The following is a 17,289-nucleotide window of genomic DNA, read 5'->3' on the forward strand; positions in this document are numbered from 1 at the left end:
CCACATCATTTAATTATTAACAGCAATGCTGCAGTTAAATATCCAAGACATTGTTAATAATCCTCAGTAACTATATGAAAATCTGAGACGTATGGAGCATAAGTAAGGGCAGAAGAAAGCTCCTGGCATTTTCCTAGAGATGGTGTTGCTTGTCAGTTACTCAGAGATAGATGGCCACTGCATGCTGACTGTTCAGCTTTCATGTGCAATGATTATTAAATCTAGCCATGTTCACTACAGAATGTAAACAAGTTATAGTCATTGTCAAGTCTTAATTGAACTGTGCTCTTCAACAGCTTGATGTGGCATCAATAATACCATTTGATGTTTTATACTTCATCTTTGGGTTTAACCCAGTGTTTAGAGCAAACAAGGTGTTAAAGGTAAGACCAGACAATTTATTATGACTGCTTGTCCACTGGAAAATATGAAAAGTTTAACACCTATTGAAGATTTAGTACAAATATTTGGGAGTCTTTAGTTTCTGATTTTGTGAATGCTTCCTCTTTCTAAGAATCTAAGATACAGACTCAAACTACCACCAAATAAATAAGTAAAATATGTCATTTTAATAATAGGAATAATGTTTCTGGTTATTTTTCAGCTGATTTTACTTATATTTACTTTCTGACTTGTAAACTAGTCTGCTGTAATGTAGACTAGTTTGTTTCTACTAGTTTACATTGAAATAGTTTTAAATACCCTATTTAATTTGCCAAAAAACAACCAGTTAAGATTGCTAAATGAGAATCATGTACTTACTACTTACCTATCACATCACTTACAAAATTCAACCACTTAAAAGCAAGGGATGGTTAAGGACAACATATATCTTACACTGCCCATTTAATAAACATAAGCATATTTTTCTTATCAAGTGCAAGAAGTATATGGCGACCAGTATGGAGGGGGTGGGAAAAAGACAGATTATAACTCTGCCCCATCTCTACATCACCTTGCAGAACACATCAGCTGGATCATGGGAAGGTGCAGCCTTCACAGCCTCCCTGCATCAGCCCAATTATTTTTGAGCAGCCAATAGGGCAGTGGAGCTCCACATACCCACCCACCTCCCACCCCAACTCAGGCTAGTGGCTGAATGCCACCCTTTGGCCCTGGCATTTTACTATTCCTGCCCTTGAAAAACTCCCTGCTGAATTAGTCAATGTCAAAATCTCTCTCTTTGTTACATGTACAAAGCACTTATCACCACCTTATCTAAGCACTGCACAATGGGAATGGCATCTGTTATAGTGGCAAAACCCTTCTGGAAGTCTATTCTATATGCAAACTCATGTCAAAGGTTTACCTAAAGAAAAAACTTCCCTTATCATATTTAGCAGCCTTATGCTGACTAAGAAATTTGGGCCGGTAAGAATGGGTGTCATTGGTTTGATTGGTTTCAGAGTAACAGCCGTGTTAGTCTGTATTCGCAAAAAGAAAAGGAGTATTTGTGGCACCTTAGAGACTAACCAATTTATTTGAGCATAAGCTTTCGTGATAAGCTATTAGCAGCAGGAGAGTGGGGTGGGAGGAGATATTTTTTCATGCTTTGTGTGTATATAAAAAGATCTACTCTTTCCAAAGTATGCATCCGATGAAGTGAGCTGTAGCTCACGAAAGCTTATGCTCAAATAAATTGGTTAGTCTCTAAGGTGCCACAAGTACTCCTTTTCTTATTGGTTTGATTGATTTTTAATGTCCTGACTGGCAACACAGAATCAAAATGGTAAAGAAGAATGTAAAGCAAAACACTATATAATATCAGGCAAGTAAATTTGTGCTAGACAGAAAACAGCAAAAGTGCCTGTTAATGTTAAAGGCGTATAGCAAAACTAAAGTAAAAATATTTAATGTGGGAGGAATTCAACCCAGGAGTAGATTAACTAACCTTTAAAAATTCCTCATGAGACCTCATGTTTTGATGTTACAGTCTGGGATACCCTCAGCTAACTAGGAAGTGACAGGGATTTCAAGATGAGGGGAGAGGGTTTTTTCTAATGATTAATTTACTTTGGCAAAATTACGTTTAGCCTAAGCAAGTACATTTTTCACTGAGTAAAAAGTCATTCATCATCATCATCAGTCATCACAGTAAATGGCAAGCAGGCACATCATTTGCTATGGGACAAAGGGGGCAGTTGCCCCTCCCATATGTTGGTCTGCCCCCACCCCCAGACTTTTCATAGGTCTGTATGAGCCACTTTTTGCCTCCCCCAACTTTATATGTGATTATATTATATCCTGTAATGTTCTATATGTTGACATAACTTTGCCCAGCTCCAGATTTTACTGAAATGACTCCCCTAATGACAAGATGTCATCCATAACGTAGCTAATAGGGACAAACAACACCAAAATCTATGCTGAGCTCAATTTTCATCTTAGCTTTGCAGTTCACCTTTAAACTAGATGTTTAAGGGATGTTAGACAAGTGAAAAATACATTATTTTCAAAATATGTATGTGAACTAATGTCAGTCCCATTAGAAAAATATATGTTATAAGGACCATGGTTCGATTGCTTTCGTTTGGTTTCTGTCTAGCATATGACCTTCTTTGAGTTCAATGACCGGTTAGAAGCTATCCTGGATAAAGCATACATCTACAGGTACGTGGGCGGTAGACTTACAGTATGCAAAGTTTGGCACAGAATTTCAATCACTGTCCTGAACATGCGGTAAGAAAGACAAGATGCCAGGCATGAATTTTCCAAGTCCCAAAAAAGGCAACTAATGCAATGCCTACAACAGACCAAAAAGGGAAGAGAAGAGCTGTTAATCCAGGCATGAAAGGGAGTTCAGGATGGAGGGACAGGGTACCCTCCCCCAGGTGTGCAGGGGTTAATGGCTTATTTGAGCCCCACCAGCCCATCCACTGGCTCAGATGATGCCTTTTCTCCACAACTGGTCACCCCAACTCCCAACCCCAAGGGTGGGGGGACCTTAAAGGAGCCATTACCCTTTTTCCCCACCAATCCAAACAAAGCCTTTTAGGTTGTGGGGGTTGCATTCTGTCTCCCAGGTTGTCAGTCAAGCACAGTGTTGAATATGTTAAACCCCAAACAACTCCTCTTGGTTATTTTTTAACTGTCTCTCTTCATTATACAAACACTAATGTACATGGGTAATTTTATTCACACGAGTAATCCCATTCTGTTTAGTTTGATTACATATGTGAGTAAAGTTACTCTCATTCGTAAATGTTTACAGGATCAGGGGCACATGTCACCATACCAGACAGAATCTGAAGACCCATAAGGGGTTTATTTAATGGGATCATTACTGGAGACTTCCTTTGCTTATGGCTGAAGTGAGATTCTGCGTGGTAGTTTGCTGGCACATTGCAGCAGTCATGATACCAAGGTTGTTTGAATGTTTTTCTTTATGCACTGCTTTCACCTTGCCTTTGCTATGTACAGAATCTTCCCCCAATCACTGTCTTAGCTGAACATGGGGTGAGAGTCAATGCAGCACAGACCTTGGATAGTGAAAGCATGGGTGACTTTACATGACTTTTGTGCCTTCTTTATTACAGGCTGCTCTAGGAACCAAAACAGCTCCTAAGTAACAGCACTACCCTGTGGGCTACCAGGTTGCTAAGAATGCCCATAATGCTGCTTCCAACTTAATCAGCCCCATCCCCTCGCCTGCAGCTGTGCAGTGCCATTTGCCTTATACCAAGTTTTGTGGCGGGTGGCTTGCAGAGCAGCATAGGTTGCTGTATGTAATGCCTGCACCTGGAAAATTCTCCTCCACGCAGCTCTGGGGATTATATGGTTCTTGTATGCTGCCGCAATGGGAGCAAGAATCCCTTCCATGACACTTTGTTATATTTCAGACAATGACATTAAATGATAGACTTGGGATTCTTGCATTACAAACCAGATATTTTATGAGATTTAGGCACAGAAGTTACATTCAAAAGGAAGGGAGAATATTATCTATGTAATACAACCTAATATCTGCTAAGCAAAACAGAAATTGATGTTTTGGAACTTCATCTTATGTTTTTATCTTAATCTTAAGTATTTCTTAGGTGCTTATCATCATGGTATATAGATACCATTTGAAATTCACTGCACTTGATCAGTGTGCATGACGCCCATGCATTTCAAAATCCAGTTAAAATTACCTTCCTTACTGGAAACCTTTTAAGAAATTGCTGTAGCTAATTTCACAGACGTTGTCCTTCCCTCCTCCCCGCCCTCTTCACTCATTTAATGCCAGATTCCTCTCTGTTCTGTTAGTGCAAGGGCATTCTCCCGTGCAGTGCCTACCAGATGGAACAATCTTGCTACAGCTCTCTGTATCGACTCTACATCTCATCTCATTTCTAGTCTCATCTGAAAATATATTCTCTCTCGCCTTGCCTATACTTTTTAATTTCTTCCTCTTTAGGATTTATGATTTTAACTCTGTAACCATATTTATAAACTATATGAGGTGTATTGTATAATAATCTTCAACACTTACATGATGCCATCCATACAGATGCTTCACAAACGTTAATTGATTATACCTCATAAGTCTCCTGTGAGAGAGGTAGGATAAATTTATCCCCATTTTCCAGATAGAGAAATTGAGGCACAGAGAAAGTAAGTAAACTTGCCCAGGGTCACATACTGAGTGTGAGAACTAGAATTAGAACCGACATCTCCTGAGGTAGCGACTAAACTACATTACCCTCTTTGCTGAAGGACTTAGGATATAGTTTATATAAAAGACAATACTCAAATCAAAATTGTGTTGCCTGCTCAGTGAGGGCAGCATATTTCCCTTTTTAAAGAATTGGGTGAATTACGTGCTCAAGAGACTGAGGAACCAAAAGTACCGGCAGGAACAGGCATTTTGCAAGCTTCCTTGTGTAGCTGTCAATACACATAATTTCTGACCTGAAACACCTACCGCTCCAGCCCTGAGCCTGTCTTCAGCAGAGTCTAGCAAATACATTGATTCATACCCTACAATCCCATTAATACAGTTTCACCTTTCTATAAACATTTATAACCAGTTAAACCAATGTCCTAAGAGAAACATAATTTAGGAATGACCCTGTATCAACTATTCTATAAAGGTGATTCCTTTGGCCTTTGGAGGAAGGCAAAGGCAGGAGATGGCACATTGGAAAAACAGCTGGCAAATACCAGTCAAGTAATACTGTACTGTGGCAAGTAATAGCCGGCATTAATACAGCTATTGATCAAAATCAGGGAGTTCCATATTAAAGGGAAAATAAAAACAAGCTGTTTTCCTGGAATTATATCAGCTGTGATTTGCAATATGTTGTCCTTTACAGAGTCATTCGAACAACTGGATACCTGCTGTTTATCTTGCACATTAATGCATGTGTTTATTACTGGGCCTCAGACTTTGAAGGAATTGGCAGCACCACATGGGTGTATGATGGCAAAGGAAATATGTAAGTTCTTCTTTTGCAAAAGATTTTTGTTGATTTTCCCCCCAGCTTTGCTTGCAAGGTATGCCCTTATTTTTATAACTGCTTGGATAGCTAACTTTTAGCACCATTACTGCTGATTGTTGGTAATGAATGGTGCTAATTATTTGGAGGGCAGGTGGAGTGAATAATTACTTTACCACTTTCCGTTTTTATGGGTTTATGAGTCAGCTCTAACCACTAACTTAATTAAACATTTAAAATGCAACACGGGTCATAAATTAAACTTACTTTTAGGTATGCACATGGGAAGTGTTACAATCATTTGAAAGGATCAGGGGAATAGAACTGGGACAGACTATACTTCAAGGGAGCATCATGTAATTTAATATAACATTTTACCCTCTCTAGACTCCATGGTTATTGGTCTGAAAGAGGTCCCACAGGTTTCTGTCATTTTCAATGAAGGTCATGCTTAAGCGTGTGGTTAAAAAAAATCTCCAGTGGGAAGGCTTAGGTATTGGCATACTCTGCCAACGGCTGCTCATTGTGGGACTCACTCAACTGTGGCACCGGTGCCAAGGAATAGCTGTTAATTAAGATGAAGGAAAGAACGAAGGAAAAATTGCAAAGTTACACAGTATATATTGTAGGTATAGATGTATAAAAGCATTTGAATTTCTTTCAAGGACAGTGATAAATTTAAAGCCATAGAGGCCTAAATTTGTCCATTCATTACATACTTTGAAAAAGAAAAGGAAACTGGCTGTGTAAGCGTGTCTTAATCCAGCTGTAGCCATTACCTTTAATAATGTGCAAACATGGAGCGTTAGCTTGTGATTTGATCAGACTCAATGAGCAATGCAAAGTTAAGCAGGGGATCGATATTTTGATGGAAGATCTGCAAAAGAAACCCAGATGCTGCAGAAAGTGGATTTGGGGATGGAAGATCATACAGAAGGCAATATTATTAAACATTGATTATTAGTAGTAATTAGATTATTTCTAGGAAAAAATAAGCTTCAGTATATGCCTTAAGTTTCCATATCCAACTCCAGTCCTGGGCTCTGGTCCTGCAGACAGATATACATGCGAGTAGTCCCTCTGAATTCACTAGGCCTACTCATAAAATTAAAGCTAAACATGTGTAATTATTGATAAAATCATAACATCAGATTGCCAGGATTCTGACAAGAATCAGTAAGAGTGAATTTCAAGTATAAATGTTTAAGTCAGTGTCATTCTTGATTTACTTGCCTTGTAATTAAGGAGGGACCTAGACAACCAGCTTCATACTGATTCTGGACAACATAATGAGTGCTCTGTCAGTAGAGAACTTACTCTGTCCTTTAAAATTCTAGTTTCTTCTGGAATGGACAAGAAGACAAAAGGAGAAGGTCTTCACATTTTTTGTGGACAGAAATATGTTACATTCACGTTTAGAAGACCTACTAGTTCTTTGAGTGGTTGCAGATAGTAGTCCACCCAAATATGCACGTGCCAAGTACACTGAAGCCAGAGAACTCTGCTTAGCAATACCTGTCAGGACAGCACTTTTACTCTCTGGCCCTAGAAACCCCTCTGTGGCTATATAAGGGTGGTGCTGCCCTAGCCCACCTCAGTTTCTTCTCACCGCCTGCAGCTTGAATCAGAGCATTTAGTGTGGTGTTCACCTCACATTCGTTATCACAGTGTTTCAGTGGGGGGTTTTCTGTAAATAGTTCATTTAGTAGTACCTTAAATGTTAGCTTACTGTCATGTAGGTATTAGAGTTTAGTATGGGGTAATGCCTTCTCTGGGTTTCAAACATTTTCCACTTTGTGGGGTTGCTATATCTACTAATGACCCACACTCGATGTTTACTGTGACTTGGGGAAGAGCACATTAAGGAAAGGTGTTCTATTTGCAAGTCCTTTAAGAAGAGATCACAGGTGGCAAGGGACTTGTGTTTGAAGAAGCACCTCATGGAGCAGGCCCTGAGGCCCACTTCAGCTCCAGGGACTTCCACAGATCCTCAGGTTCCCTCAGAGAGCTCCTGAGCCAGTATGGATTTGGGGTTCCATGTCCAGTCTCATTCATCCAGGAGGAAGAGGGATCATTCCCCTTTCTCTGGTTCCTCAAAGAAAAGAACCCACAAAATGAACCTGAGGCTTCTCCAGCATCTGAAGAGATTCTTCTTCCTCCCCATCTAGGAGGAATGCATACTGGCATATGAGTCTCCCAGTAAGTGGGAAATAGCCAGGTCGTCAACCGACTCTGTACCATCAACTCCAGTACTGCCCCAAAGTTGTCCATTGAGTCCGGTACTGATGACAGCGATGTCAGCACCAACAGTCTCCACACTGCCAATAGAACGAGGAGTACTTGTGGCACCTTAGAGACTAACAAATTTATTTGGGCATAAGCTTTCGTGGCTTATGCCAAAATAAATTTGTTAGTCTCTAAGCTGCCACAAGTACTCCTCGTTCTTTTTGCTGATACAGACTAACACGGCTACCATTCTGAAACCTGTCACACTGCCAATGTATCAGGAAGCAGTGGACTAGCTGGGTCTGCCTATTCCTGACTCACCACTCATTCATGAGCATTCGACTATGATGGTCTTGCCTTCGGCATTGTTGGCACCCCCAGCACTGATGCCCGACTTATCAGTGTCAGCACTATCATCTACACTACCTCATACCCAGGGCCCTGGGTTTCAGTCAGCTTCCAGTTTGATACTGAGGAGACTGCCCGTGCAGATGCTATTTTCAGTACTAATGACAATTCCAGTGCAGTCTACATCTGGGAGTCTGGTACCAGCTTCATTTCAGTATGCCATAAGTCTGGATGAAGCATACGCTGCATCCAGAGCTGACTGTAAAGATGTCTTGGTCCCCACACAGCCTTCTGTAATAAGGATGGGGTCTATATTCTTCCATAAATTTCACTCATATCCAGATGAGCAGCATACGTTAGATGTGAAGTAGTGCTTGGTGTTCTATCTGGAAAGGACTAAACCATTTTGTTCATCACCTTGGCTTTTTGTCTCCTGTGTGGATTGAATGAATGATCCACCATTCTCCACAAAGACAATTTCCCAGTGGATAACTTCCTGCATTATCACAGCTTTTGAAGTAGCTCAGGCTACATTCCCACAGTCACTTTAGGCTCATTCCACAAGAGCCCAAGCAACATCCATTCCATTTCTTAGGGCAGGTCTACACTACAGCAGGGATCGACGCTTTGAGATCAATCCATCGGCGGTCAATTTAGCCGTGGGTCTAAGAAAGACCCGCCAAATCGAATGTAAATCACTCTCCAGTCGATCCCTGTACTCCACGCCCAATGAGAAGAGTAAGGTAAGTTGACAGGAGATTTTCTTCCATCAACCCCCATGGTGTAGACCCCTCAGTAACTCGCATAAGGTATGTCGACTCCAGCTACGTTATTCACATAGCTGGAGTTGCGTGGCGTAAGTTGATTTACCGTGGTAGTGTAGACATAGCCTTAGTGATGTTTCAATATTGGTCATCTGTAGGGCTGCTACATGGTCTTCCAATACATACTTTTGCTAAACGTTTTGCATATACCATGGCATCTAGGTTGGATGCAAACTTTGGGAAGGCAGTTCTGCAGTCATTGTTTAATTGGACTCTGACTCCCACCACCTGAGAGTACTGCTTGTGAGTCACCTGAGCAGAATGCACATCTGCATCCACTGGAAGAAGAAAAGAGGGTTACTTACCTGTATTGTAACTGTTCTTCTTCAAAGTGTAGGTGCAGGCGTATATTCCACAACCCACCCTCCCTCTCCTCTGAAGATGACCTTTTACAACACCAACATATCATCTTACCGCTATTTCCGTGTCGTATTGTACTTATAAAGAAGGAATCAGATGTAATCAGCAATTTATTTCATCTGTGCTTGGAGTGCACCAAAGTGTATTTTTCAAATACAGCTGATTCAAAAGCATTGCACTGCACTGCACTGAACATTTCAACACCTAACTTCTAGGCAACTAGCCACACAATGGAAGCCACAATCGCTGGGTTCGGCACCTAGGCTCCCTATGCAATGCAAGGGGGGAGAGAGTCACCCGAGAATGGGATCTATAAAAGCCAGCACACTAGGTAGGGAGCTGCCTAAGTGAGCCAATACCAGATGACAAGGAGAGGGGTGGGTTCTAAGCCCCACCACCCTCTCAGAGTTAGTTGCCCAAGTCTAGGCTGCAGGAAGGTGCCTATCTCTGCTTGGGATCCATAGCTGAAGTCTTTCCTGGAGTCAGATGGCTAAGCTGTTTCTTGCAAGAACAGAGGCAGCACATGCCTAACTCCAGACCAAGCGGCTGCTGCTGGGAAGAGGAGGAGGAGAGGTGGGAAACCCCTGTTCAAATCCCTTCTCATCAGGCAAAGGATTGAACTGGGGGGCTCCCACTTCCCAGGTGAGTTCCCTAACCCCTGGCTAAAAGTTATAAGGAAAGCCACTGTGCCCTCCTTCCCCAGCTATTTGGTGTGGAGCAAAGTGTGGAGCAGGCCCTGCAGGGGGAGGTGGGGGCAACATCTATCTTCACCAGTGTAATTCACTGCTAATCTACTCACCGCTACGAGCCCCCTCGAGTGCAGGCACAGTGCCACGGCTCTCTCGCTCTCTCGGCAGTTGCTGCAGCACTGTGATGGTTTCTCTGTCAGGTAACTCGGTCCTCTGATTGGGTCACCATCTTTAGTCTACCCCTTCCAGGTCCCAATTGTTGAAAATGTCCTTAACAGACACAGAACAAAGTTTCTGCCCTCTCTGGTGCTCTACTTCAGAGACTCCTCAGTTATGTCTGCAGGCCCTTGCTGAGCCCAACTACCCTTCTGAAGGGCTTGTAACTCCCTCAATGGGGCCAGTGGGGGAACTCAGCCTCACGCTCAACTCTGGGTTCCAGCCCAGGGCCCTGTGATGCACAGCTAGATCACAATCCTCTACCCACATAGCAGTTTTGCCAGTGCCCACCTGGCTCTTTCCTCCCTTCTGGGGCTCCCAGGCTCATCCCCAGTTACTCAGGGTGTCTCCCAAGCCTCCCTGCTGACTCCAGGACCTATCGGTGCCTTCTTGCTCCCTGCAGCCTTTTCCATCCAGCCTTTCTCCAGCTGGTCCTCTCAGCACTTAAATCTGACTCCTTTTATACAGAAGTCAGCTGATTCCTTTCAGCTTTTCCAGTCCTTAGGGCAAGCCACCCTGTTACAACCTGGTTTGAGGATCCGTGCTTGAGCTTAGGCATGATAAAGGTCTATGGGCTTGTGCCCGTGGCAGCAGTGCTCATGCCCAGAGGCAGAAACATAGGCACCTAGGGGACTTTTGCAATGAGAAATTAGGCATCAAAATGGTTAGGCGGCAGCTGAGCAGGGATTTCGGGAATACAGTGGTACCTAAATCTTAAGCACCTAAGTCCCTTTATGGATCTAGGCCTGAGTCAATACTGAAGCAGTGCTCCAATGTTAGAGTATACCGTGCTAATGGAGGACATGTAAAGCTAAGGTCCTGATCTCCCGTCATTAAAAATGCTGTGTCATTTTTGGCAAAGAGTAGGGGTAATTTAGGCCAACTAGCCTGGCCTAATTCCTATTGGGTAATTGCATTTTGCTTACCTACAATTTCCCCTGGGGATATGACTTTCTTCACTTTGTTTATAAAATTATATAATATTGCTATACAAACTTCAAAGTCAGACCATAAGTGGATGCACTTTGGTGCTGAATTAAATTATTCTTATTATTATCTCACACTTATATTACAGTAGCACTTAGGGGTCCATATATAACCCAGTCTTGCAAAGTGCTGAGGGTTACCTGCAAATAGGTATCCTGAAAATGGGTGAATGCCTCTTGCAAGGGGCTGACAAGCAATCGGCAACTTACAGGATCAGGCCTGTGATGTTAGCTGATTGTTGAATATTTAGGGCTCTTTTGATCAGAGGCATTGTGTGAACATCAGTTATTATTGCAGATTTACTGTGAATTTAAACATATCAGACAGTTCTTGGAACATTTGCCTCCTTAGAAAGCAGAAACCAAGAGCAACCTAGAAAAATAATTAGAAAAACAGCCAGCCTCACAGCATGTGTTATTAGGCTCTGAGTCTAGTAATGCATACATTTCCTTTCATGTACCAATCAGACTTGCCAGCATTTTAGGAAAGAAAATATTTCAGTGGTCTCAGACCTACAGAGTGATAACAGACTGATTAAAATGGAGCTCTCACTCACAGTCAAGATAAGCCAAACAAGGTTTCGTAGTTCATTAAAAAGACACCAGTCAGCATTTCAACTAATACTGGACACAGCACAATTTTTAGTGGTCTCACATTACGCTGACCCAAAGCGAATGAGTTAGCACTAATTTAATGGCCTGAATGTTTTATAGACACTTCCTGGTATGTACATAAAATATTGTCACTTATGGGCAAGCTTCTAAGTGATCAAATAAAGTTGGCACTCATGAAGTTGGTTATTTCTTTGTTGGGAAAGAAACAAGTAGACAGGGACAAGAGTTTTCTTAGTCTAGTTAACTGACATGTACGTTTCTGAACAGACATCTTAAACAGTAAAAGCAAATGTCGGCTTAAAGCTCACACATGTGGCACCACACCACCTTCAGACCACTGGCAAAACAATCCAAAGAGCTCTCTTGTCAAGTCCCAGCCAGCTGCTTGTCCCTCCAATTTGTGTTAAGACTTTGCAGTGCCTCCATTAACCTCCCCCCAAACACATCAAAATCTTCGGGGTTGAGGCTTTCAGTCAAAGTCCTTGCTCACTGCCACTGACTAGGTGTCAATCAAAATTTTCCCCCCGTAACCTTCACAGTAGTGTCCAGAACCCAGCCTCACAACCGGTAATCAAATCAAAAACTGTGGTGATGAGCATAGCATAAGAACATAGATAGATTACGTCTGAGCTTTCCTGACATGAGAATATGGAGCCATTTGAACCTATGACATTTGCCAAGTGAAGTGCCTTATGTACAATCTCTAACCCAACATGCTGGCATGTTGCATGGGTCTCCAGTAACCTCACCTAAGTACAACAGAATGAATAACTGACAATAAATGCATTCAGCGTGTTTCACCTTTTCTTTTATTTGAAAATTATCCACAAACAGATTGCAAGTCTCAAAATGTATTTTTTATTCAAAATTGTCATTGGTATTGAAATAGTGCATGATGATCCTGATCAGGATGAGGGCCCCATCATGCCAAGCACTATAAAAACCAACACATTCCCTGCCCTGAAGAGCTCAGTTCCTGGCCCTTGGATTAATTGAGCAAATATTACAATTGAAGGTGCAGTTTACTCTAATGTCTGCAACTAAATTATGTCACATCCTTAATTAACGTAGCTGCATGAATTTTGAATGGTGTCTGACTGTGGCAGTCCCAATCGTCTCAGTAGGCTTGGATGGACAAGTTGGGGTAGGAGGGTTGTCATGTTCTATCATGAGATAACAGAGAGCTAACTCGAGTTAATGGCTAATGTGACTGTAAATGTGAGTGTCAATTCTCCACAACTATTTGTTCCAGGATGCAAACTTTTGTTCCTGGTTGTGGTTCAGCCTTGGGCTCAGTCTAGGCTAAACCATGACAAGGAGCAAAGATTTGTGTCATGGAACAACAGTTTGTGTATGGTCTATGTTAGCATTTGAAATCAGATTAGTTAGAGTGTTGTTTGGCACACAGCTTAGATTTTTCAGCCTATTAAGTCAAATGTGACCAGGTTTTTTTCCTTCTTTGTGGGTGTTGCCCTCAGAGCTGCTTGTAATAGGATAGACCTGTTGCATTACTGCAACTCTTATGTCTTCTAGCTAGTTCAGCTTTGTCCTTCAGTCTGAGAACTTGACTTTCATGGGCTTTCTGCTTTTTCCCTTTTTCTTTAAATGTATATATCACACCTGTTTAGTGGCTGAGGTCAGCAAGCTATTGGTCAACAGACAATAAGCAATTTAAGGGAAAGAAGCTTCAGGTTTGGAGACATTAGAAGGCCAGATTTTACCCACCACTTTACTATCCTTGCTCTGTCTGGGTTGTGTTTTTGGAGGACTCTAATATGGAAGACCTAAGTCTTCTTGAATGAAATGGATGCACAAGTACCAGCTTAAAACTTGAAGAGCATTTTCAGTTATGCTATTCTTCATACACATCGAAGTTTGACCATTTTAATCAAAGCCATGTGAACAGTTTGTTGTATTATGAAATGATTTTTTATGAAAGCGATATATTCCTATTTGCATAGAGTTATCAGACACCTATCTTGTTTACATTCTTTATGAATGTTTTTATTTGTATTCCTTATTTTAGGGAAAAATCTGATGGTTTGATTGCCTGAGGGTTAAACATACTGTCTATATTATGTAAAGGGAAAATCCCACTCTTGTCTCTACTTTGTTTTAACATTAATTTTTCAGCTATCCAGTTTGCTGTATAGCAAGCAGTGATGATTTCAAGATATATTTAGCTAGTAGGAAACAGAGCTGCTACTACCATAGCATTTGGAATCTATCTTTTCTGGCTCCTTGTTTTTACAATTTCTTCTTCTGGCTCCTTGTTTTTACAATTTCTTCTTCTTTTTTCTTCTTGGCAGAGTGGCCTTATATTTCTGAACTCTAAGTTCAGATTAAAGCAAAAACAATACATTGAATAAATGGGGAAAATATAAAACTTGTGTCTGACAGATAGTGAGCAGCATGTGACTCATGCTGTAAAACGTGTCTATGTGAACTGACAGCACAGAAGTACTGTCTGCACTGCACTAAACATATCACCCGTAATGAACAGATGTTTTTTTTTAAAACATACACTTGCTTTTCAAGTAGATACATACACAGTATTAGACCAACCCCTGAAGTTCCTCAGGCTGCTATCTATATTGCGCTCACACTGTACCATCTGTTTTCCAGATATCCTCAGAGACATTGCCCAGACCAGTGTTACAATCTCTAACATGCTGAAGTCATGGAAGCTACCGCCAAAAGCCAATGCTACATCTTACCCACTCTGAACTTCCAAGGCCGCTTGTTCAGAAGTAGCACTGTTTCCTTTATTACTTTTAAGTTCTTAAGGCTGTAGCTCAAGACCGGCACAGTATTCTCAGTTTTGTCCAGTGAATACTGGATATCTTTTTAGGCATTAACTAACCTACTCCTTACAGCGCTCCAAACGAGCTAGAGATGTCCTTTCACCCTAAAAGCTGTGATACTTGCAAAACGGAAACATAACCTTTCCTCACCGCTTACATTTACCCGACCCCAGACCCATGGGAAACAGAGCTACCAACTGTGCAGATGTAATGCCGACAGACCCCGGTTGCTGGCACTGAACTGGGGACCTCTGGACTTAGTGCATGAGCCTCTAGAGCATGAGCTAAAAGCCAACTGGCTGTTTGCTAAAGCTGTAGAGCAGACTCATTTCCTCTCTCTCTGAATGGTCTCAGTGCCGCTCGATGTGGGTTACGTAGACTTTGCTGGAAGGATGCTGGATCTGTGGAACTCTGTGAACCATATAGGGGTTTAATCTAGATATCCATGTTATAACTTTACAGTACTGGGGGGGTCGGACAAGGGACGGGATTAGTTTCAAGTGTTAGCAGATCTGCAGTGCATTTTCAGTGTCAGAATTGTTAATGAAAAATGACAATTCTAACTGTTAAAGTCTGCAAGTGGATAATGGTGGTAAAAGTGATCATTACTAAATCTCATTATAGTGAAGCCAGCTTAACGTGACCACCCAAGGGATCAGCAAAAAAATCAATTGTTTATCACAGGTTGACCTTTAACTAAAAGGTCAAATAAAAGCATACTGAAAACTTTAGGTATATAAAGTGGTTTAAAACAGGGAATTGCCTGTTGGAAGTAGCGTTTCATTCAGCTGTCACAGAATTTATACAAAACTGCCACTTCATAGGTCTCAAATTGCACGATCATCTATACAGTGTATTAATGGCATTACCCCATATGTAAGGTTATATGTGATAAGAGTAAATTAAAATTTAGACCCCAATCCTGCAGACAGGTCAGCGGGTTTCAGGACTCAAGGCAGACAGAAAGGATATGCACTGGAGCATCTATTTTCAGGATTGAGACCTCAAGTTATTTGTACTTCCTATTAAGTTTCTTTCTACATCTAATAAAATGTTAATAAATTTAAAAGAAAAAGTCTGTAAAATGCAATGATATGTAAAATTGAAGTTTATTGTACAGTTAGGGAAAATGAACAACTCTAATAATCTAAAAAGGAGCTAAAATTTGATGATCAAGACATTCAGAATGCTCCATTATAAATATTAATTAGTTATTTTACTAAGGATGAAAAGTATTTTTAAAGACTCAATTACCTTTTTTAAAATACCATAGCTCATAAAAGCAAAGAACACTATCACTTTCACTAAAATGATGAACTGGTTTAAAAAACTAATTAATCCCATTTTAGTATTAGGATGATGTAGTGCTATTTCCAGTGCCATCTTTCAAATGTAATTTAAAACAGTGTTAATGTTCTGCTGTGATTCTTAAAGATCCCAGTGCACTTTTGGCAAAAGTGAGGGAGCTAGCACTGGTGTTTTAGCTAATTTCTAATCTCAGGCCAGGTCTATACTTCAGACTTTTGCTGACATAGCTATGTCAGCCAGGCTTTGATGAGATGCAATTTATCACTGACATAGCTGTGGTGGCAAAAAGCCACTCACATAGACACAGTTATACTAGCAAAACTGCCCTTTTGCTGGTTGTGACGGAACGCACTCCTGTATTCACACCCTACACATTATTGTAATAATCTTTGTCCAAAATATACCTTGGGAGGTATCATTTGAGAACTAACAACTCAGGGGTCTATAATATCATGGTGAAATGTGTGTAGCCACATTATATATAACGATTTGAACATGAACTGAAATTATGACTGAAATGTGTTTACCAGACAAGTCTGGTGAGGGCTAAACCTGTTTTTCAAAGACAAAAGACAAGCTGATGCCTCTAGCCAGGTGTCATCAAAGTTGATTGGCAATTACTGGTCAAGTGGCCATTCTTTGGCAACAAAGGTGGGCAGGAACAGATTGTGCTGCATTTTAGCAAATGACAACATGGAACTTCTTTTACCACAAGACTCCTTGTCTCCATCCTCACAGAGGGAAGGAACTTTATCGAGGGGTAATCTCAGGAAAATGAATTTCAAAGGGAGATAGAACTATAAAAGTGAGGGGCAAAAACTCCCCCATTTCTTTGTTTCGCTCCCTCTCTTACCTAAGAAGACAAAGGAACCAGCCCTTTGACTTTGGTGGCACAGCTGACCTGAGAATTTGCTCAGCAACGTTGCAGAGAACGTGTGGAAAGGATTTTAGCTTGAACCAAGTCAAGTTGTAGCTACTAGAAACCGTTTTATCTTCAGTTCACCTTTAACCATTTCTGACTTTAATACCTTGTACTTACTTAAAATCTCTCTTTGTAGTTATATAAACTTGTTTTATTTTTTAATCAAAACTAATCCAGTGCTGTGTTTAAACTGATATGATTGCTCTCTATAAATATATCAGAGATAAATATGGGAGAGGGAGAGGAATTATTTAAGCTCAGTACCAATGTGGACACAAGAACAAATGGATACAAACTGGTCATTGGGAAGTTTAGACTTGAAATTAGACGAAGGTTTCTAACCATCAGAGGAGTGAAGTTTTGGAATAGCCTTCCAAGGGAAGCAGTGGGGGAAAAAGACCTATCTGGCTTTAAGATTAAACTCAATAAATTTATGGAGGAGATGGTATGATGGGATAACATGATTTTGGTAATTAATTATCTTTAAATATTCATGGTAAATAGGCCCAATGGCCTGAGATGGGATGTTAGATGGGGTGGGATCGGAGTTACTACAGAGAATTCTTTCCTG

At 41.0% G+C, this 17,289-nt stretch overlaps 1 protein-coding gene across 1 annotated transcript in view; it reads left to right on the top strand.

Moving 5' to 3' along the window:
- The window catches only part of CNGB3 (cyclic nucleotide gated channel subunit beta 3), a gene marked incomplete at both ends in the record, with an annotated part of 120,046 nt that overhangs the window by 70,904 nt on the left and 31,853 nt on the right, over positions 1 to 17,289 (top strand). The window contains 3 exons of the mRNA XM_084619329.1: positions 297 to 383; positions 2,546 to 2,610; positions 5,298 to 5,420. Of these exons, the coding sequence (XP_084475455.1) occupies positions 297 to 383; positions 2,546 to 2,610; positions 5,298 to 5,420 (275 nt within the window). The remainder of the gene's footprint in view (positions 1 to 296; positions 384 to 2,545; positions 2,611 to 5,297; positions 5,421 to 17,289) is intronic.

This window comes from Lepidochelys olivacea, assembly GCF_965140295.1.
Source record: "Lepidochelys olivacea isolate rLepOli2 genome assembly, chromosome: 2".
NCBI lineage: Eukaryota > Metazoa > Chordata > Testudines > Cheloniidae > Lepidochelys > Lepidochelys olivacea.